This window comes from Balaenoptera borealis, assembly GCF_965194805.1.
Source record: "Balaenoptera borealis genome assembly, chromosome: 17".
Taxonomy (NCBI): domain Eukaryota; kingdom Metazoa; phylum Chordata; class Mammalia; order Artiodactyla; family Balaenopteridae; genus Balaenoptera; species Balaenoptera borealis.
The window spans coordinates 27,720,694-27,744,821 of record NC_138876.1 but is presented as its reverse complement, the minus strand read 5'-3'; the positions used below and the strand labels follow the sequence as shown (position 1 = coordinate 27,744,821).

At 36.5% G+C, this 24,128-nt stretch overlaps 1 protein-coding gene across 4 annotated transcripts in view; it reads left to right on the top strand.

Annotated features, from left to right (window-relative positions):
* The first annotated feature begins 6,462 nt into the window (after positions 1–6,462).
* EBAG9 (estrogen receptor binding site associated antigen 9) overlaps positions 6,463–24,128 on the top strand; it is a 32,242-nt gene continuing 14,576 nt past the window's right edge. The window contains exons 1-6 of one of the 4 annotated variants that reach the window (XM_082364477.1): positions 7,049–7,159; positions 7,741–7,821; positions 16,307–16,404; positions 19,392–19,470; positions 20,208–20,366; positions 22,384–22,491. In XM_082364477.1, the coding sequence (XP_082220603.1) occupies positions 16,322–16,404; positions 19,392–19,470; positions 20,208–20,366; positions 22,384–22,491 (429 nt within the window). In that variant the 5' untranslated portion in view covers positions 7,049–7,159; positions 7,741–7,821; positions 16,307–16,321. Of the gene's footprint in view, positions 6,609–6,870; positions 7,160–7,740; positions 7,822–16,306; positions 16,405–19,391; positions 19,471–20,207; positions 20,367–22,383; positions 22,492–24,128 lie in introns of those variants that run through there. The other 3 variants (XM_082364478.1, XM_082364479.1, XM_082364480.1) reach the window with 3 other exon arrangements.

Genomic DNA, 24,128 nt, shown 5'->3' with positions numbered 1-24,128 from the left:
TACCAGCCTTTGCTCTTTCAGGGTTTCATTGCTACTCGGCCAGAGTCCTAATCCTAACTGATATATCTCCTGGTTTCATCAGATTCCTGAGGTGGCAAAACATGAAAGGAACAAGAGAATAGGGAATTCATCCTTCCTACAGGGGAAGGTGGGCAGAGACAATGCCAGGGCAAGGAAATTGTTTCAAATAGCTCATAGTTTTTTTTTGTTTTTCTTTCTTTCTTTATTTATTTTTGGCTGTGTTGGGTCTTGGTTGCTGTGTGTGGGCTTTCTCTAGTTGCGGTGAGCAGGGGCTACTCTTTCATTGTGGTGTGTGGGCTTCTCACTGCGGTGGCTTCTCTTGTTGTGGAGCACAGGCCCTAGGCGTGTGGTCTTCAGTAGTTGTGGCTCGCGGGCTCTAGATCGTAGGCTCAGTAGTTGTGGCGCACGGGCTTAGTTGCTCCTCGGCATGTGGGATCTTCCCGGACCAGGGCTCGAACCCATGTCCCCTGCATTGGCAGGCAGATTCTTAACCACTGCACCACCAGGCAAGTCCCAGCTCATACATTTTTGAACTTATTATCTGTATCCTCCAAAACAGAGATGCTTAAACCTTGATCTGAATCCATGTGTATTTGGTTTGGGAAACCGATCAGAAACCATTGGAGGAGGACTTCCCAGGTGGCCCAGTGGTTAAGAATCTGCCTGCCAATGCAGGGGACACGAGTTTGATCCCTGGTCTGGGAAGATCCCACATGCCATGGAGCAACTAAGCCCATGTGCCACAACTACTGAGCCTGTGCTCTAGAGCCCGCGAGCCACAACTACTGAGCCCACGTGCTGCAACTACTGAAGCCCACGCGCCTAGACCCTGTGCTCTGCAACAAGAGAAGCCACCGCAATGAGAAGCCCACGCACCGCAACGAAGAGTAGCCCCGGCTCGCCGCAACTAGAGAAAGCCTGCGCGCAGAAACAAAGACCCAACACAGCCAAAAATAAATAAATAAATAAATAAATTTTAAAACATTAAAAAAAAAAAAAAAAAAGAAACCATTGGAGGATCACACCCTTCTTCCATTCTCATCAGTGGGCATTTTCAGCTTCCTCAGGTTGGCACCAGCTGACAAAAAGTGTGCAATCTCTAGTGAAAGAAACATAAAGATTTATCCCCGCCAACTTTGCCTCCCCAGAGAGTAGCTACAGACACGATGTGTAAGACCAAAAAAGAAGGGGCCTGCTGTCAGGGTTATAGTAGGTATTGATACTCGAATACCTGTGGGCAGTCTGCCCAGCTACGAACCTCTTACCACACTAGTTGCAGGCTCTGATACACTACTCTAGCTATTATGATCAGATCATGCTAAAATTAGAAAGCTCCTTAGGAAAAACTGTTCTTCCAGGAATTCTGTTTACCCTTGACAAGCTGATTTTATTAGGGTAATCCCTTTCAGTTAAGGGCTGTGTGTTCTATTGATTCCTCTAACATGCTTAGCACACACTGTGCCCATGGTAAGTGTTGAGTAAACTGTTTAATTAAGCAAGTGAATAGACAGCATGATGAAACTTTTCCTTTATGAGATTTTTGAGATAAAGAAATCCTACCAAAATATAACAGAAATTGCACTTTACCTTGACTTACTGCCTTAACATTTCAAATAACAGTGTATAAAATTCACTCAGTTAGAGACCACTAGTTACGATTGCCATGGTAATGGGCTCTGTGCCTATGAGCAGAAAAAAATAATTCTTTTTGGGCAGGATACTTATGAGTGTGTCTGGCTATGTGGCAAGATATTTTCCTTTGGTTTTTCTTGAGAGTAATGTATGTATTTAAGCAGATGATCCTTTATACATGTAAATTCTCCCTAGGAAGAGAGAAAATAAATAAGTTCTTTATACTGAAAACTTCTAGGATGATTATAATATGGATTTAATTCTCACTTATAAAGGGTTTAATTTCAAATAAAAATTAGAGCAAGAAATACATATTTCACTGTGAGGAGGTGAGTAATTTTCACTGTATGAAATGTACATCTTATACAGACAAATGCCTTTAACAAGAATTGCTATGTCTAATATTTTAAAGGGCCAGAGGTGGTCAGAGAAGGATCCAAGAGTAGCACTTTGAAATTAAGAGATTGAAAACCAACACTCAAGGGACTTCCCTGGCGGTCCAGTGGGTAAGATTCCTCGCTTCCACTGCAGGGGCCGCAGGATCGATCCCTGATCGGGGAACTAAGATCCCACAAACTGCGCAGCCAAAAAAAAAAAAAACCAAAAGCAACAATTGAGACACGTATCCTCCTAAGTGAATTTGCATTAATGGACAACAACAAATCTCTATTTTGAACAGGAGCATTAGCATGAAGAAGTATGTGCTTGAAAAATATTTCTATTAATCATGCGGTGACGTACTGAACTGAACTAGAGGATCAAAGATCATTATGATAATCCTGGTGTGCTAAAATAACAGACACTGAGAAGAAAAAATGGACAAAATTTGGCAACAGATACTATCTTGAGAAAAATATCCAGTGAGTAGTGAGAAAAAGCACGGAGAGGGAAGGGTAGCATTGTAGGTGCTTTTGTTCTAATAGCTGCTCTTTCACCCTATATCTTTAAAGCAAAGGAGGCAAAGGAGGTGGGGGGTGAACTCAGAGCGCAGCTTCAAAGTTGAGTGTTCCTTCCTCTTTTCCCCTTTTTAACGTGTTACTAATAAATATGTCTATTTCTGGTTGCTGATGACACAAAATTCACCTCTGTTTTCCTTAGAAGCACTATTCCTTGTAGTGAGCTAAAAGAAGATTCAGGGACATGAGGATAAACCTGTACGCCTAAGAGCTTTCATTGATTTTATTGCTTTGTTTCCAACACATTTCCATGTACATTATGCCACTTACTTTGCCAAATAAATCCATAAGGCAGGAATTATTAGCCTGATTTTGCAGGTGAGAAAAGGCTCAAACGTGTTCAAGATCAAAGCCGCAATGTCCATCATGCTGTAGCTGAATGGATTAGGCTTTCATTGTTGATTCAGTGTTGCTTTAAGTTTTCAATTCACATATAAGATAAGTCATGTTATAAACTGTTATGTTATATTGGTTGAATGAATCTCAACATATTTACTGTTAGAAATAATAAATGGCATTAGATTGCCAGACCCGCTCAGATCAAGTCTACTTAACTCATAATAGAGCTGAATTATATTATAGCTCTAATAACAATATGGACAGTGCCAAGAGGTATTACATTGCTGAACCTCACTACTGAAACATAATAATGAAGAGTTCACCCCATTTTTTCATATGAATCCATTTCTAAAAAAAGACATGGATTATTTTTCTCCATTCCTATCCAGGCATCTTCTGAAGGGACTTGGTTAACTCTTAATTATTCTTAAACCTCGGGTCTTCCTGTATTTAGCAATAAAAATTACTACTAATTAAAGATATGCTGGGGCTTCCCTGGCGGCGCAGTGGTTGAGAATCTGCCTGCCAATTCAGGGGACACGGGTTCGAGCCCTGGTCTGGGAAGATCCCACATACCGCGGAGCAACTAGGCCCGTGAGCTACAACTACTGAGCCTGCGCGTCTGGAGCCTGTGCTCCGCAACAAGAGAGGCCGCGATAGTGAGAGGCCCGCGCACGGCGATGAAGAGTGGCCCCCGCTTGCCGCAACTAGAGAAAGTCCTCGCACAGAAACGAAGACCCAGCACAGCCAAAAAAAAATAAAAAAAAAATAAAAAAAAAAAAATGCTATAGAAATAATGATGAAACATATTTATTTAAATGCTTCACAGAATGTTAATTTTCTTTTAATAGAAAAGAAATTAAAAAGCTGCTTCAGGGTTTTTGGTTTCTCTATTAAGCAATTGATCCTAACTATTAAATGGTGATTATGGATATTAAGAAATAAATTATGGTTTTCCATAATATTAAAATGTACTATTTTGAAAGCAAGCAAAATTCTCTGGAAGAGAAAGATCAATAAATCAATCCATTAAAATTATCACCAGATAATCCTTTGCTTTCAAATGTATCCATTCAAAACTGTCACTCTATAAGCTACAAGGCTTTGTTTTGCTTGATCAAGAAATGAATGTGACTTTATGATCCGTATTCAACCGTGAACAGCTGCTCATCAATAAAAAGCCATTAATGTCCAAGTCAGAACAGCAGGTCTAAGATTGTGCTTAAGGAAAAAACCATCCCTTTAGTGAAAAGCCAGGGAACTGAGTTGGGGAAGATCTGGAAGCCCTGGGCTGTGTTTGCAAGGTCTGCCCTACCTCCCAGGCAGGGATGGGAGGTCAGTTGATAAGACACTGCTCAGAGCCAGCTGGAGAATTCAGAACAAGGAAGCCTATCCAGGCTTTGAACTGGGAGAGTAAGTGGTGTGTTGGAAGCTGATAGAATGAAAAAAATCAAGCTGGTGATTGGGGATTGGGCAGGCAAATCAGAAGACTTAAAGTGGGCAGAATGGTCCTGACACAGAGCAGGTATAATTAACTGTACCCCATGAAAAAGAGGCAATCCAAAAAGAAATATTTCATATATCAGGTTCTATCCCTTATGCTCCTCCCACTTGACATTTGGTGGTTCTCCTCCCCACTCCACCCAAGCCTTGGGCAGAGAACAGGACTTCAAATTGCACACTGCCAAGAGTGGTCCCCAAGCAAGACCCCAAATTATTGGCACTTATGATCCCCAATTATGGGATTACTACTCAACAACTAAAGATGATTTTTAAATATTCTTTTATAGGTATTTTTAAAGTAAATTTTAAGTTTGCAGTCTTTAGCAAGCTTTCTGTTTGTTTTGTTGTTGTGTTGGAAAACAAGTATTCACTATTTGTTTCTAGAAAAATATGTACCTTTTGTTTTGTTTCATTTGCAAATGGAAAATTTTATAAAGAAAACTGAGGAATAATAAAAAAAAAAGGAAGAAAAAACCATAGGGATGTAATAAATAACTTGAAGCAAAGATACTCATCACTAAGGAAAAGCATTTTGAAAACATGTTCATATCAAGATGTAAACTAGCCTGGATTTTTGATTTTGGGAATCAAAAAAAAAATTCTAGAAATTTTGAATTATTGGAATTTAGGCATTTGAAGAGTTTAAGGGCTAGAACAGGTGTTTAAGGGACTGTGGAGGGTCAAGTGGACTTAGGGAGCTGTAGTTACTGGGAATGATTTAGTAGTAATGTAGTACTAGTAGCAGGCAGTAACAGCTCTCATTTAAGAATGCTTGCTATGCACCAGGCTCTGCCCTAAGAGCTTTGTAAGCATTGGCCATGAAGTAGGCACTATTATGGCCATTTTACTGATGAGGAAACTGAAGTTTAGGGATATAATAACTTATCCAAGGTTACACAGAATAATTCCAGAGCAAAGTAATAAACATTCTTTTTCTTCCCCTCCTGAGGATAAACAAGTTAAATTATTAATAGAAATGTGGTATAGACTGGGGTGGGGTGGAGGGGGTGGAGGTACTGGAAAGTTAAGTGGGTAGGTAAGTGCTGGTCAGGGTGACAGAACAAAGGTAGTTGTAGCCAAAAAAGAGGTTAAAAAAAAAAAAAAAGGCTGGTTGAGGAACAATTTGCAATTTGCATGAACAGCTTTCAGTCTTTGACTATATAAACTTCTAACCTCCCTCACCAGTCACTTTACAACAGTGGAGCAGATACTTTTCTGAGGGCCCCTTACCAACAATAGCAAAGGATCCTAGCCTTTTAATAGCATACAGGATGAAAAGAAACAAAAAACAATCAGGCTTCAAAGAGAGAACCATAGAAAAAGAACACCTTAATTTGGAAGAGTGGCTAGCTCGGTAAGCAAGCCAGGAACAAATGCAGGGACACGGTGAAGTGCCACTTTTTAACTTCCAGTTATAGGAAATTCAATCAAAATTTACTAGCAGGAGCCTAAATTCTGAATTAAACTCAGCGCTTCGCACCCCTAAAGTTGTGGAATGATTGAGATCTGGCCAGATCCATCATCTTGAGACAGCTACGACTCCCTCATTTTTTGCAATCTAAACACGTATTTCTCTTGGTCTCATCTGGTATGGGGATTCTGTGGGTGTAAGGAAAGGGGGCATGGTTGGAGCGGAGGCACTGTGTGTAGAAACTAGAGCAACACGGGACGAGCCCAGGCACTCCGAAAAACATCAGCCTGTATAGCCAGCAACGTTCACAAAAATCCTACTCCTGACAAAGCCCCGGTAGCTGCCACGCCGGCCTCCGCCGCTCACCCCGCCCCCCAACGCTCATTGGCTCTCAGCCCCGACGCCGGACCCGTAGCCTCTCGCCTATTGGGCCAGACAGGACCTGGGGCGGGGTGCAGAAACAAGAGTTTGGGACTACTGAGAGCCGCCTTCGAGGGCTAAGGAGAGGCAGGAGGGGGGACTGGGGGAGGGTTTCCCGACGAGGGGGCGAATATGGCAGCTGCGCGGCGGCAGCGGCGGCTGAGACGGAGCGCGCGCCCGGCTTTGAATGAGCGGGGCTGGGACTGAACCGGCGGAGCGCAAGCTCGAGGAAGCGACCGGCAGCGCGCGTGCGCGCGCCTTGTGTGCGCGCGCAGCCCACGGCAGCTCGGAGCCTCCGCCGGGCGGGCGGGGAGGGGGAGGGGCAGGTGAGTGTGTGCGGGTCGCGCGCCCTCGAGGGGCTTCCCTCCCCCACCCCCATCCCGATCCGGACCCGGGTCTTGGCGGGGGGGTGTCCTCGGCCCTTCCCCAGTTAGCCCTCGTCTCTGCCCCGCACTTCCCGCCCTCCCACCTTCCTTTTCGCCCCTCCACCCGGTTTCCCCCCACCGAGGCCGACTGCCACTCTACGGTACTGTTTCCGGGTCAGGGTGACCTCTGGGGTGAGGGAACCGCGACCCGGAGCGGGCCCCGGGCGTGCAGCCCTCACCATGCGGGCTCACGCGTGGGAGACCGTGCTGCGGGGCTCCAACCGGAATTCCCGAGTCCCCAGATCCGCCCCCCACAGGAAAATTTGCCCGTTCTTCCTGCCCTTCCTCTACAAGCCTTGCTCCTTCCCAAGCAGATTTTTCTAAAATCCAAATCCCAGTGCACTCGGCACCCACTTGGAGCAATTGAGAGCGTTTTCACCAAACGCCGTACATATGGCGTCGGATTGTGCAACCTGAAAACGCTCCTGTTGTTTTTCGCATCTGTACAGTGGGTATGATTTTTTTTTTTATCAATTTCAAGTGAAATTGAAATTAACTGAAGTTAAAACATTTTAGTTATGAAACTCGTTCCTTTTGAGCCTTTCAGGAGACTTTACTTTGCCTTTGTAAGAGCCTCACTGGTATTTGAGGGCCTGACTTTGAGTTGCCTTAGATGGTCCAGTGTTCCCCCGCTCTCACGTTCTACTTCTAGTTCCCCTTCTCTTACCGCTACCGAACTTTGGTTTTTCAAATTTAAGTGAGGTCAGGTGGTTTTATTTTTGGAGCCTTGTGATACACCTTAACCTACTTCAGAGATATACAGACTTAATTTGAGGATATTCTGTACTGTACTAGATTTTATGGTGTTTCAAATTTTGGTATTAAAAAAATTCAAAAATATAGTTTTAGAAATACAGCAATTAGTGACTTGTTTAGTGTGTACCAACATAGATTTTGGCTTGGCTTATTTAACAATTTGTGATATAGTGACTCTACTGAAAAGATCTCGCCAGCAGTTTACATGGAATTACAGGGAGGAAGGATACATTTAATCTTTCAGTTTCTAATGCAGCATTCTTTTTTAAAATTGTAGGTGAATCTTTTTCACTTGACACAGCCAAGCTGTCATTCCTGTTGATTTCCTAGAGATGTCATTTGTCCAAAAGCGCTGAGGGTAGGTTGCTTTATGGTTCTGAACCTTATTTCGGCTACATCTCAAGTTTTTGTATTTTTGTAGTAATTTTTAAGGAAACTTTAATTTTAAAGTTAGATTATATTAGCATTTCTCAGTTCTAGAAAGTATTTCGACAGAGTAAAAATGCAAGTAGCTTAAGATGTGTACTTCGCAGACTGGTGATCTAGAGAGCGTTTCAAAAATCAACTGAGGCAATGAGTGTAGAATTTAAGAAGAGGTTTCTTAAATGGGATGTGGTGTGGGAAGAGCCTGGGCTTTGGGGTCAGTCTCTTTAACTTCTGGGTGAGTGAATGTGAACTTCACTAGCAGTTGAGCCTCATCTGTTAAATGGGAATAGTGAAACTCACCTCCTTTGTTTGTCTTTAGGATTCCAGTGAGGCCATAGAAGGTACATTGTCTAGAACTATATTGAGTGCTCAAGGAATGATAATTTCCCTTCGTTCAACAAATATTTGAGTACCTACAATGTGCTTAGCGTTGGCTAAGACCTAGAAATACCAACTGAGCAAGACTGATGGGGCCCTGCCTCCCTAGTCCCTTGCATTGTCACTAGCTTGTGACAGTTGAGCAGCGTACACAGGGTTTCTGTGTACTGGGTCAGTAGTGTTTCCCATCACCTGGGGTAGTATCTGTTACATAGTAGGTGCTAAATATACGTGTGTGTGATACACGCACACACACACACACTGAAATGGATTGGAACATTAAGTAAATATGGGTCCCAAAGAACTGATTCCTGCCTTCAAATCAGTGTAATTGATAAAATCAAAAGTGTTGCTTGATGGTTAACATGATTGCATTTTCCCCCATTTCAGGTGCAATTGGTTGGAAAATTTATCTCGGAAATTATAATACCATCACTGAATTACTAAGAATGTTTATTATTAGTGAGGTATTCTTGGCTTTTGAATTAAATAGACCTAGATTTGAATCTAGATCATTGGGTGTGGGAACATGGAAACATGAGCTTACTCTCTGCTTCAATTCTATGAAAAGAGAACAATAATATCTATCTCATAAGATGGTTTTATGGTGAGATAATACTTAAGTAGTGCTTGGCACATAGCAGCTAGTCAGTGAATATTAGTTTTTCTCTTTTATTAATCACAAAAGCAACTTTTCCACAGAATGAGGATATTCTTAATTGCTAGGGAGAGAATTCTATTCTGGTGTCAATAATAGTCCCACTTTCTGATTTACTGTTGGAACAAAACTTTAAATTTTATTTTTAGTTACCATTAAAGTCATTCAAGTTGACAAATACTTATTGAACAATGACACATAGCAGTATTTGTGGCAGGGCGATGACCATTGTTACCAAGCCTTTATATGAAACTTATTCTCCACTCTTCATTCATGTAAATCCTGAGACCTACTCTTTTCCCCAGTCCTTAAATATTAAATGTCTTCTCCCTTCAAAACATCCTGATAGAGTATCTCCTCAACTCTTTCCCCTTTTCTCCCTAGTGCCACATGCTCTACGGTCTCTTTTCTAGCTCTCTTTTTCTGTTTATAATTTTTCTGAAAATTTAGGCTAAATCTTCATTTAGGGAAGTTTGCTTTCTTTTGGTTGAGAATTTTATTCTTGACAAATTTGCTTTAAAATGAAGCTTTTATTCATCATCTTAATTGTTCAGATCATTCTGCTCATAATGAAGCAATCAAACCTTTCTTTCACGTCTTATTTTGCAAATAGTAACTGGAGGTAACAGATGAATAAGATCCTCACGGGAAGGATTGTACAGGATGAATACAGTATATAGAAATAACTATGGTACAAAATAGAAAATACAGGTTCAGTAAGGTGCAGTAAGAAAAATACTGCAATTAAAAAGACTTTGCAGTAGTTCAGCAAGAAGTAATAAAGGCTTATGCTAGGGAGATTGCAGTGGAAATAGGGAAGAATATGGGTAGTATTAGGAAATGGAATTAGGTCTTTTTGGCAGTTTGCATGTAAGGGGATAAGAGAAAGGAGTCAAAGGTGTTGCATTTTTTGAATCCTGTTAAATTGCTGTTTGGGGATGGTTTTGACAGAAGTATTTTAGGTACTTGAACAGTGAAATTCTTAATATTTTCTTCATTCAGTTTCTTTTAGAGTCACATTCTTTTCATCCTCTCAGTAGGCCAACTCCAGGCATAGGCATTCAGAAAATCATTCAGTGCATATGGCGATACGACCTGCACATGTACAAAATGCATGAGCATTGCTAAGGGAGCCTTTTGGAACTCTTCTTACTGAAAAGAGTCTACTTGCCCTTTACACCCTTCTAACCCTAGAAGTAGAAAGTGTTTTGCCTTTCTTTAGAAGGGATTGGCAATAGTGGCTCGACAGAGCAGTTTAGGATCAGGTACTGCAAGAGTTAACTGCATTTTCCTTGCTTTCTGATTTTGTTTCACTTTTATTATTTTTGTTTTGCTTTGTTTTGAACTTTCATATTAAGGTATAGTACACAAGCAGTGTATACAGTAAAATAAACTGGTGTTGCCACCACTCAAATTGAGATATAGACCTTAGTTCCCTCATGCTTCTATACCATCCCCCCAATCAGAGGTGAACACCATCTTTTATTACGTAATTTTTAACCAGTCAGTGTAATATCTTACTAGTTGAGAAAATTATTACATGCTCTTTTCAAGACTTTAGGAGGTTATTGCTCATATCTAGTAATTGAAAACAAAGCAGTGCTCTCTCCTTTAATCCACATGAAATACTTTTTAAAATAGCATATTAGTACAGTGATGGTATATTTATCCAGGGAGATTTAAATATTTATGTTATATTTTAAATTTCATTGCTTATACCCATATAAGATAATTGTAAAATAAAAGCATCTCAGTTTTGCGTAGATGGAACATACAGCTATCCTTTTCGTTTGGCTCCATGATCGTTATTACTTAAGTTACATTTTATTCCCTTTTAAGTAAATATGTAGAGAACTGAAGTCCAAATATACTGTTTACTGTTTATTACTGTTTTTTTATTTTGGAAAAAAATATTAAATTATGTTTTCTTTTTTTGTTTTATGGAATCACTCTAATCCAAATATTGGTGTTAACCGACTGTAATGATTGCTTGGAAACTTTTTACTGATGGACTAGGAGTAGGATAAGTTTTAGTTGCAACTTTGTTATTAGTTTGTGCCTCACCTTGAACAGAAAAGTTAACTTCAGTGTATCTTAAGTTTGCTGGTTGAGAAAGCTAAGAAGTTGGATGATACATTGATATATTCAAATTACCCCAACATAAGAATCATGATTCTAAATGCTGACTCAGTAATTTTCCTCCTATGACAGATGAAAGGCAAGGAAAAGCTAAAACATAAAAATTCCATTGTCAGAAACATCATTCCTCTGTGTGTGTGTGTGTGTGTGTGTGTGTGTGTGTGTGTGTACGTGTACATACCTGTAATTTCTTGTGACTTGATTTAACATGTGATCTACTCTACCTCTATACTGGAAAAATAACCATCTCTCATGAATTAACAAATTTTAGTTTCCTTTTACCTCTTGTGTATTTATTTTGAGTCTCTGAATGAGGAAACTTATGGTTACTTAATATATTTAACTCTAACTTATGCCAAAACTCATTTTAAGAAATATTTAAATTAGTGATTGTTAGGATAATATATGTAGTACATATATGGTATAGGTGACTAAAATGTGTAAAGAAATATTTGGAAATAATGACCATGTTTAAAAGGCTAGCAAAATAATACCTGTTTTGCCATTTTTGAGAATTTTTTTTATCCTGTGGTTGCCACGGCTTTAACTAGTTCCCAGTTCCTTAGCATTTCTTTTATATAAATCATATCTTTTGATTTAATCATAGGGAGGCAGTATGAGTGTGATCTTTTAGGACTCAATCATTAGACGACCTGGGTTCAGATTCCACTTTTGTAACTTAACGGCCCTGTGTCTTCGGGCAGCTTACTTAACCACTCTGTGCCTTGGTTTCCCTATCTAAAATAGGAATAAAATAGTACTTACCTCCAGTCCTTCATAGGGTTGTTCTGAGCATTAAACGAGTTCTTACATGTAAAGCACTAAGAAAGCTTGTATTAGAGTAAGAGTTAGCTATTATGGTATGTTGAAATGCTGCTGTGAAATCAGAGTTCCATTCCTAGAGAAATTCTGTAATATGTTTCTTGTCACTAATTGACTTAGTTTCCTACTGAAAATTGGCTCTCCATAGTTACAGATAATCAATATAAAATAATGGTACAAATGACTTCTTTTAAGATTCTAATCAGAATCTGAAAACTCGTGATATAATACTTTTTTTTTAATGTCTTATTAGATCGTTTTTACTAGATTTTTGAGCTACAGTTGACACAAAATGAACTGCACATTTTTTAAATGTAAAATTTTATCAGTTTTGATTAATATATACACTCCTGTGAAACCATAACCACAATCAAAATAGTAAGTATATCCAGTACCTCCAAAAGTGTTTACTCATGCTCCTTTGTACTCCATCCCTCCCACCCCTTCCTGCCCCATCTCAAGGCACCACTGATCTATTTTCTGTCACTAGAGATTTGTTTGTATTTTCTAGAGTTGTTTTTTTTTAATAAATGGGATCATATAGTATATATTCTTTTTTTGTCTGGCTTCTTTCATTCAGCATAATTATTTTGAGATATATCCATGCTATTGCTTGCAATAGTAGTTCATTCTTTTTTATTGTTGAGTAGTGTTCTATTATATGTTTATACCACAATTTGTTTATCCATTCACCTGTTGATGTACATTTGGGTTGTTTCCAGTTTGGAGCTATTAAAAATAAAGCTGCTATTCAAAAATAACACGTTTTTGAATGGGTGTATGGTTTCATTTATCTTGGGTAAATTCCTAAGAGTAGAATGGTTGGGTCATATGCTACATGTTGGTTTAACTTTGTAAGAAACTGCCAACTGTTTTCCAAAATGTCTGTATCATTTTACCTTCCCACTACCAGTGTATGAGAGTTACGGTTGCTTCTCGTCCTTGACAGTACTTGGTAGTTTTAATTTGAGCCATTTAACGTGTGTGTAATGGTTTTTAAGTGTTTTTGTTTTTTTAACATCTTTATTGGAGTATAATTGTGTTACAATGTTGTGTTAGTTTCTGCTGTATAACAAAGTGAAAAAAAAATGGAATGCTTCACGAACTTGCGTGTCATCCTTGTGCAGGGACCATGCTAATCTTCTCTGTATCGTTCCAATTTTAGTATATGTGCTGCCAAAGCGAGCACTAAGTGTTGTTTTAATTTACATTTCTCTGATGATTAATGATGTTGACCATTATTTCAATGTACTTATTTACCATTGTATATCTTCTTTGGTGAAGTGTCTATTCACACCTTTTGCCCATTTTTTAAAAATTAAGTTGTTTTCTTACTGAGTTTTGAGAGGTTCTTATGTATTCCAGATACAGGTTCTTTATCAGATATATGCTTTGCAAAGATTTTCTTCCAGTCTGTGGCTTGTCTTTTTATTCCCTTAACAGTGTTTTTGAATTGTAGAAGTTTTAAATTTTGATGAAGCCCTGTTTATCCATTTCTTTTTATGGATTGTGCTTTTGGTGTCGTATCTAAAAAAATCTTTGCCTAACCCAGGTCACAAAGATTTTGTCCAATTTTATTTTTCTAGAAGTTTTGTAGTTTTAGTTTTTGTTTTTGTTTTTGTTTTTTTTGTCTGTGTTGGGTCTTCATTGCTGCTTGTGGCTTTCTCTAAGTGCAGCAAGCGAGGGCTACTCTTCCTTGCGGTGCTCAAGCTTCTCATTGTGGTGGCTTCTCTTGTTGCAGAGCACAAGCTCTAGATGCGTGGGCTTCAGTAGTTGTGGCATACGGGCTCTGTAGTTGTGGCTTGTGGGCTCTAGAGCACAGTCTCAGTAGTTGTGGTGCATGGGCTTAAGTTGCTCTGCAGCATGTGGGAGCTTCCCGGACCAGGGCTCGAACCCACGTCCCCTTCATTGGCAGGCAGATTCTTAACCACTGTGCCACCAGGGAAGTCCTAGTTTTAGGTTTTATATTTACGTCTGTGGTCCATTTTGAGTACTTTTTGTAAATGGTGTGAAATATGGATTGCAGTTTTTTGGGTTTTGGTGGCTTTTTTTTGGCATATGGGTATCCAGTTTTTCCAGCACTATTAGTCAGAAAGACTGTCCCTTCTCCACTGAATGGCCTTCACATGTTCATAAATTTCAGTTGTTCACATTTTGTGGGTCTATTTCTGTACCTTCCATTCTGTTGCATTGATCTATTTATCAGTCTTGACTCCAGTACTACATCATTTTGATTACTGTAGCTTTATAATGAATCTTGAAATCAGGTAGTATTAGCCCTTCTGCTTTGATTGTTTTCAACATTGTTTTGACCATTATAGGTCCTTTACGTTTCTATATGAATTTAAGAATTAGCTTATCAAATTTTAGAGAAGAAAGCTTGCTGAGATTTTGATTGGGATTTCACTGAATCTGTAGTTCAATTTAGGGAGATTTGATATCTTAACAGTATCAAGTCTTTGAGCCATGAAAGATCTTTAAGTTAATAAGGGTCTTTTAATTTCTCTCAGCAATATTTTATAGTTTCCAATACATAAGTCTTTCATTAGATTTGTCCCTAAGTACTTTATATTTTCTGTACTCTTATAATTTTTAAAAATTTTAGTTTGTGATCATTTGTTGCTAACATATAAAAATACAGTTGATTATAGGTTCCATTGAATTTTCTACATAGACTATAGATACAGTTTTACTTCTTCCTTTCCAATCTGAATGCCTTTTATTTCCTTTTCTTCCTTGATTGCACTGGCCAGAACCTCTGCTACGGTTTTGAGCAGAAGTGACAAAAGCAGATGTGGTTATGTTGTTCATAATCTTAGGTGGGAAGTGTCCAGTTTTTCACCATTAAGTCTCATGTTACTATGGGTTTTTCACAGATGTCCTTGGTCAGGTTGAGAAAGTTCCCTTCTATTTCTAGTTGGTTGTTTTTAAGGAGTTTTGTGTCTGTTCATAAGATACTTGGTCTCTAGTTTTCTTTTCTGATAATGTCTTTAGTTTAGATTAGTATCAGTGTAATGGTAGCCTCATAGAGTGAGTTGATAAAAAATCCGTCTCCTTCAGTTTTCTGGCAGTGTGTGTAGAATTGGTATTACTTCTTAAGTATTTGATAGAATTCACTTATGAAGCCATCTGGGCTTGGGGGATTTTTAACTACAAATTCAGTTTCTTTAATAAATACAGAGATTTTCAGGTTATCTATTTTTTCTTGCTGTGCTTTCATAACTTGTTTCTTTCAAGGAACTTGTCCATTTCATCTTGTCAAATATAGGCATAAAGTTATAATACTTTCTCAATATCCTCTTCATATTTGCAGACTCTCTAGTAATGTCACCTCTCTTTTATGATATTGGCATAATTTGTTATTAGGGACATGTGTTTTGGGTTCTTAAGTACTTTTGATTAACTGACCCCTTTATCATTATGAAATGAACATTTTTATGCCTGCTAATATTATTTTCCCTAAAAATCTGCTCTCTGACATTGAAATAGTCAATTTAACTTTCTTTTGATTAGTGTTAGAATGGTATATTTTTCCCTCATCCTTTTGCTTTTAACCTATTTGTGTTTTTATACTTAAAGTACATTTTTTGTAGGCAGCATGTAATGATATAATTCCTTTTTTTATCCTATCTAACAATCTCTGGCTTTAAATTTGCATTTAATGAGATTATTGCTCCAGTTGGGTTTAATTCTGTCCTCTTGCTATTTGTTGTCCTGTCTAATATTTGTTCCCCTTTACCTTGTTTTCTGCTACTTTTTCTATTGAGTATTTTCTGTCTTCTCTGTTGGCTTATTAGCTATAACTGGACTTTACCCCTCAGAGAATATGATTTAATTGATTTACTAGGGGTGGGCCCAGTTATCATTTCTTTAAGTATGTGTGAACTACTGGACTAGATGATCTCTATAGTTCACTTCCAGTTTATTAGCTATGTGCCCATAAGTTATTTGACCTCTCTTAATTTCCTCATCTACAAAATGGGTATGATAAAATGTATCTGTCTTGAAGTTAAAAGTTTTAAATATTTTGAATAGTATTAATATGTTCATATGATTCAAATTTCAAAAGGTACAGAAGACTCAGTATATACTGTTTTATACTTTTTTGATTTTTTCATTTTTTAATAGAAAACAAATTATAAATAAATTGTAAATAGATAATTTAAGTACAATTTAAAAGGCCATTCTGAGAATAGTTTGAAAAGGTTTTTTTTCCTCCCAACTATTCAAAACTTTCTTGTCAATATGATTTACATTTTAATTTTTAAATTTACTGTGTTATATTTGTACTTTCTAAAGGAAAGTAAAAAATATGTCTGATTTTTACAGTTCATAGTAGGACTTTTCAGGTTGACTTCAGAACACTAGTATAGCTTATGAAATCACCTTAATGCATTTATTTTTGTGCTTTTTTCCACAGGTTTTGATTCCCACCATGGCTATCACACAGTTTCGGTTATTTAAAGTTTGTACCTGCCTAGCAACAGTATTCTCATTCCTAAAGAGATTAATATGCAGGTAAAGAAATTTTATGTTCAAATTTACCTGGTTATCTTCTTGCTGATTTTAGATACAGTCATATAACTACAAAAAGGCAGGACATATTATATTTAAGCTAAATATCTTGATTACAATATTCATTTATTAATCTCTAGTATTTTTTATATTTTTTTCAGATTTTTATATATTTTTTCAGATCTAGAAAGTAGAGGTTCAGTTCTTTTCTTTCAAATTCTTACATCTTCCATTAAAATAACATTCTTAGTACTATAGAATTTCAGAGATAAACAAACTAACTTTCATTGTTGTAATCATCAGAAAGTTTTTATGTACATAATTGTTTTATTATCAGGATGTTTTAAGATGGTTAGGTGGAATTAGGCATAGGTATTTCTTTTTTTTTTCTTTTTTTCTTTTTTTCTTTTTATTTATTTTTGACTGCATTGGGTCTTTGTTGCTGTGTGCGGGCTTTCTCCAGTTGTGGCGAGCGGGGACCACCCTTCTTTGTGGTGTGCGGGCCTCTCATTGCGGTGGCCTCTCCCGTTGCAGAGCAAGGGCTCTAGGTGCGCGGGCTTCAGTAGTTATGGCTTGCAGGCTCTAGAGTGTAGGCTCAGTAGTTGTGGCGCATGGGCTTAGTTGCTCTGCGGCATGTGGGATCCTCCGGAACCAGGGCTCACACCCCTGTCCCCTGCATTGGCAGGCAGATTCTTAACCACTGTGCCACCAGGGAAGCCCCCATAGGTATTTCTTTACATACTACATTATGAGTGTTATTTTTATGTTAAAAAAAAAAAAAAAAACTTTAACAGAGAAACCCCAAACAGAATAGATTTTTTTTTTTTTTTGTCTCTTAAATATTCCAGAATGTACAGGTAGTCCAGGGTAGATAAGTCCTTCTGCTTCAGTTAAGTCATTCAGAGACTCAGATTCCTTCTATTTTATCATACTACCAGACCCTAGAGTTGTAGTTCCTAAACCATGTGCCAAGGTACTTCAGGGCTTGCATTACACTCACGGGGTACTGTAAGATACTTTAAATTTTCCAACAAAACACAATAAATGTGATAGTGTCTATTAAACGCTAAACAAACTGTTGGCTCAGGGTAGTTCACATTTGCAACATTAGATCCTGCAGTATGTTTTGATGATGTTCTTGAATATTTGAGATAAGTTTTTGTTTACTTGTATTTTGGGTGACCTATCTTTGCAAAGCTAGGTTGTAATTAAAAGCAAGTACTAAACCAAAATTAATATGGAACAGAAAATAAGGGTGAGTCCAAGGCTTGAGAAGCTGTGCAGTATCCAACAGGCACACACATTCCATTAATAAGTAATTGTGGTTATTAAAGAGTGAAATCAACATATTATTTTTTCTTTAAATTCATATGTATTTTTTTCTAATGGCTACTAAGCAGATAGGACATATATAAGTATTGAATTGTTCAGGCCCAACTACTTAATCAGTGGAATTGTTAGGTATTTCTTTTGGCCTAGGAGTACTGTGAAAAAAGTACCCACACAGTAAGAGTAGGATAGAATAAAAGAGGAAATGGAGGGCAATCAGCTCTTTTTTTTAGTGGATATGATTTAGAAGTTACACACAATTCTGTTCACAGCCTATTATCCAGAGCTTAGCCACCTAGCTGCAAGGGAGGCTAAGAAATGTAATCTCAAGCTAAATGGCCATTTTATGACTACTAAAACTCTGAAGATTAAGTGGCATCGAATTTATTGTTAGAAGTAGCATAGCCAGAAAAAAACTAGGTTAAAGCAGGATGAGTATGGGTATTAATGCCAGGAGGCTGGAGGTTAAAAAGAAGTAGTTGTGTTAACAGTGGTGATAAATTATAGGTGTTTTTCTCTTTGCATCTGTTATTTTCTAAAACTTTTGTTGAATATAGATTTTAGTATAAGATACTGCATTTGATTTAAAAATATTAAGGACATTTCTGTTGTCACTATGAACTTCTTTTGTCAACATAAATATATTTAGGATTGATTGTATGTTCAGTTTTAAAGAAAACTGACCCTTTGTTAGAATAAACTTTTCTTGTCAGAAAGAACCTAGATCATGTGGTCTAAAATACCAGGTTTACATCATAAATTTAGTAGTAGACTGTATTTTTTATTCATCCTTTAAACAAAGTACGATTTCTAAACTTAGCTGACTTTACCAACTAGTTCTAAGCCGATGCTTCATAGATTATTTGAAATGAAGCAAGTGACTAACCATTTATAATAGCTACCATTTTTTAATGTCTTATTAAAAAGCAGGCACAGTCTAGTGTCTAGCTACTTTAAATGTCAGTTAAATCCTCACAACAACCTTGCAAATGTAGGTTTGAATACCTGCCTTTTACAGATGAGGATACTCAGGCTGAGAGATAGGTAATTCTAACTAGATTCATAATTAATAGAAGTGACATTGAAAACCATGGTTTACACAGATTCCATAGCCCATGCTCTTAACAACTCTGTGACAATACTTACCTACTTTAATATAGTACTTTTCCCACTAATCCTTAAAACTTGTTGGGTACAGTTTATAGTTCAACCCAGTGATTTTCAAACTTCTTAATAGTTGAATAGTAATCTTAATGAGAAACCAACTATGTAAAACAAAAGCCAGGCCACCCTGGTTAAAACAGCATAGGTATCCGAGAGCTTCACTTAACAGAATTCACAGTACTCTTAGGAGCATGGTTTGAAATCAGTTTGTGTTTTTGTTTTTGGCTTTATAGTCCTCCTGAGTTTGACTATAATTCTGAATCCTAAGCCAAAAAGCCATTGTGTTATCCTGTCCAGTATTTTCAAAATTTTTAAAAGATATTTGATATATGCCTTTTCTTTTCATATCTTAACAAACAATTGTTAATTATTAAAATAAATAATTCAAAAATTGAAAAAGACCTTCTCTTATAAGCCTTAAGTTACTGTCCGTAGTGCTTTTTACCCATGCTTGTTTTGGTAGTTTCTTGAAATAAACTATTTCATTTTTGTTTTAGATCTGGCAGAGGACGGAAATTAAGTGGAGACCAAATAACTTTGCCAACTACAGTTGATTATTCATCAGTTCCTAAGCAGGTAATTTTTTTTTTGAATGTTGGATAAGTGTTCCAGAACCATATTTTTCAAACTGGATTGCCGACCATTAGTATGTCATGAAATTAATTTGGTAGTCAGGGTCAGGATTTTTATTGTTGTTATTAAACTTTTTTATTCTAAAATTTTTATTTTGTTCTTTATTTTCTGTTTCTTTGCTGAGGTTTTCTTTTTTATTGGTCTTAAGGGTGTTTGCTATTGCTTATTAGAGCATTTTTATAATAACTATTTTAAAGTCTTAGATAATTCCAACATTTATATCATCTTGGGGTTTGTGTCTGTTGATTGACTTTTTCCATTCAAGTTGAGATTTCTTCATTGTTCATTTGCAGGTTACTTCATGGATATGTTGAATATTATGTTTGGGACTCTATCTTATTTAAATACTATAAAGAATGTTATTATTTTATCAGGCAATAAACCTGGTTAAGGTTAGATTGCAAGTTCCAAGTCTTCTTCTGTGGGCTGTAATTTTAATGTCAGTTCAATTTTTAAAGCAAAAAAATTTTCTTTTGTTTTGTTGTTTTTTTTTAATGGGTAGAACAGAATGTCTAACTCATAGAATATTGCTTTTAAACTTTTCATCTAGTTTTGGTATGTGGTATAAAATTTGTATTTTCCCATTGTTCAAAAAGTTTGAATAACCAATGTTTTAGAAAGCTCATTTTTCTAATAAATGATGAATTTTGTGGCTGACAATGTTGATCATTTAAATTTAGACAGATGTTGAAGAGTGGACTTCCTGGGATGAAGATGCACCCACAAGTGTAAAGATTGAAGGAGGGAATGGGAATGTGGCAACACAGCAAAATGCTTTAGAACAACTGGAACCTGACTATTTTAAGGACATGACACCAACTATAAGGAAAACCCAGAAAGTATGTTAAAAATTTGTGCTTTTTGAGATTAAACTATTAAACCGCTCTTCAGATTCCTATAATTAAAATTAGTATAATTAGTATTTGTTAGAAAGCCTATTTCTAATTAGCAATTATGTTTTCTGTCATGTTAAAGAAGCTTATATATTCAAGTGACCTGGACATAGATCTAGTAAATTGTACCCCCAAGTCTTTTAAAATTGTGTCTAAGCATTTATAGAAATCCTACTGTATGTCAGATTCTAGACTCCAGTCTCTGCTATGGAGACTAAGCTGGATAAGATACAGTTCTAACCTTAAAAGATTAGTTCACAGTTCAGTGATGTCTACAAACTGTTAAGTAGTTTCCATTGTTTATAACCATTATCAAACTGATGCAAGACTCTGAGAACTTAGTGTAATTGTTGTGGGTTTGTGTAGTCATCCACACTTTATTTTATCCCTTTTGAGTTATATAGTTATATATGGACAATCACTTAAAGATGCAGGGAATTATTAGAAAAAGAACAATGGCTGAGTATTTTCCTTTCTTTTTATCAAAATAGTACATGTACATTTGAAAGTTGTTTTTAAATTTATTTATTTATTTATTTATTTATGGCTGCGTTGGGTCTTCATTGCTGCACGCGGGCTTTCTCTAGTTGCGGCGAGCTGGAACTACTCTTCATTGCGGTGCACGGGCTTCTCATTGCGGTGGCTTCTCTTGTTGCGTAGCATGGGCTCTAGGCGCGCGGGCTTCAGTAGTTGTGGCACATGGGCTCAGTAGTTGTGGCACACGGGCTTAGTTGCTCTGTGGCATGTGGGATCTTCCTGGACCAGGGCTCGAACCCGTGTCCCCTGCACTGGCAGGCGGATTCCTAAGCATTGTGCCACCAGGGAAGTCCCTGAAAATTGTTTTTAAATCAAAGAATATAGAAGAGCTTATAATGAAAAGCAGTAGACTTCTGCCCCATCATTCTTCATACCAGTTCTACTTCCTAAAAGCAGCCACCCATAACTTTTTCTGTTTGGGCTTCTAGCATTTTTCATCATATCTGTATATAGTATTCTTATATTGCTGTGTCTTGATTTACCAATCACAGATATTGTCCACTGACTTCATACTATGGTAAACGGGGGTTTATTTCGTACCACCTTACCCCTCTTACCCCCTTTTCAAATACTGTAATGTTTTTATTCCAATCTACCTCATCAGTCATCCTGTTGTTTTCAAAAGAAAAAAATACTTAAAGTTCCATTGTTCAATCAAGCATAGAAAATATTTTTTATAAATATACTTATAAAATGAGGACATTATTTATTCCACAATTCTCTAATAGGGTTTTTCACCCTCTTCTACCTTCCAGCCAGTTTCATCTGTATATTTATTTTTAGATTTTCAAGGCTGATAACATTTACATACTGTAATCATAGTTGTTTTTGTTGAGTTGTCCAAATGCATTAAGTTGTATATTTTTCAAGGAGTTTTAAGTGAATTTCTTAGTAGATGAGTACCTTTTATTTTGAAAGTCTATTTTGCTGCTCTTAATAGGAACTCAGTATATTACAATAGTACCTTAATAAATTAGTTAGAATGAAAATGCTTTTAAGCTACAAAACTAATCCTACTGGCCTGAAAGAGCTAATGTATTCACAGATACCCGCATGCTTAGAGAACTGGTTATACTTCTGGTAGGATATGATACATATTCTTGTTTAATACAGTGCCTAAAAATGCCTAATTATATTTTGGGAGGTCCAGGGAAAGTAAGGAAAGAGGAAGAGGAAAATTTATTGTTTTAGAAAAAAGTGAAATATAATTTTTCTTAGTATGCGACTGATTTGTGTGACAATTGCCTAAGAATTTTGGTGCTCTTTATAGACTTTAAAAAAAATTTTTTTTACATTGTAAATTTTAAAAGAAGAAAGGTAGAACATATTTTAAATAATTATAAAATGCTTTGGTCAGTTAATTTGTCTGTGTTTATATAGTGATGTGTAAAATGTTCCTATAATTCTCTTTTGATTAATCTTTCAGATCATTATTAAGAAGAGAGAACCATTAAATTTTGGCATCCCAGATGGTAGCACAGGTTTCTCTAGTAGACTAGCAGCTACACAAGATATGCCTTTTATTCATCAATCTGTAAGTATGCTAATGGTATCTAGGCAAGAGATTTTTTTTCATTTCTATTTTATTAAAAGAAGAAGAAAAAAATTAAAATGAATTGAACATAGTATTTCTTTTGTATGGCTTTGAAACAGGTTTAGCAGATCAAGAGAGGTTACCAATCCTATTCTTTTATGAGATTATAAATTACATCAGATATTAAGATCAGGGTCCATTGTACACATAAAAGATAGAGACAAAAATGTTATTTAAAAATATGACCTTTACATTTTTAAGTCTTTTGTCATTTACAGACAGTTCTGGGTGTACTCTGATGCTTTTGCAAAAATGTTCCTATAAAAGGGTTTCATCTTCAAGGAATTCATGGAAAAGACTCTGACAAGTACAGGTTTCTGGTAACTGACTATACTGCTGAACTGAATGAATAAGCATTTTCAGAACTAATGGAAAACTGATGAATTCATTAAAGTGCTAACAAAAGATCAAGATGAAAAAAAAATTAATTACATGGGACTGAATGAACTGATGAGGATGATTATAATTTTTGTGACTTTTTGTTTGAATAAAAAAAAAAAATCCCACACGGACTCAGAGGCAAAAAATATACAAATCAATTTTCACTGCAAAGTAAAGGAGCTGTTAACAGTGGAGGATTACTGGACTGAATGTCAATATTATGACATAGTATGAGTGTGTTTCATGTTTGGTAATTGCAATCATTGTTGCTTTTGTTGTGGTCATCCATTTACAATGCTTGGTGTCAGTTTATTTTTCTCTTGTAAAAAATAAAATACGGTGTGTGTGTGTGAAAAAAATATATATATGACTTTTAAAGAGATTACCACTAAAATTTAACCTTAATAGCAGGTTATTTTTAAGTAAGTTATGAATTGTTTTCCTAGTAGAGTATATTTACATTTAAAGTGTGGTTTAACTTAAAATAGATTTGACTTAAATACAACACTACTAAGGACAAAAGTAGTGAGGAAAGTATGTAACTGTGATTTTCAACCTTGGAGGCTATCAGAATCAGCTTTGAACTTTTCCTTTTTTTTTTTTTTTTGTTGATATAGAGATGTCACATTTAATTTATTTGAAACAAATTTAAGGGAAAAATCATTGTGGAAACTCTCCTATAAATGACTGAAATTCTTATATCAAACTAAGTCATTTTTTTATCTAGTGTTGATATGAGAAAACTCTTTTCTCAGTAGAAGTGCTCTATTTTTTAAATTAGCTCCATAAATCTCTACATTCTTTCCAACTGATTAAGACAAGTTCACATTTGAAATATGAGGAGTCTGAAATGGAAGTTGAAGGTACTCAACAGTATATAAAGTACTTTCTAGACTAAAAGCTTTCCTTAGAACTGCGATATAAAAGGCAGTGACTAAATATATAAAATGATAGCCAGATTACCAATAAGTGTACATCTCAAACACAAATCATTACTTTGCATTTAGGGAAGAAAAGTATTAAGTTCTTGCATCTTGCTTAATGTTCAACCTGCTTATGTAAGTAGATGTTGGCTTTTTGGTTTTTTTTTTTATTCAAACAGAAAGTCACAAAAATTAAAATCATCCTCATCAGTTCACTCAGTCCCATGTAATTAATTTTTTTTCATCTTGATCTTTTGTTAGCACTTTAATGAA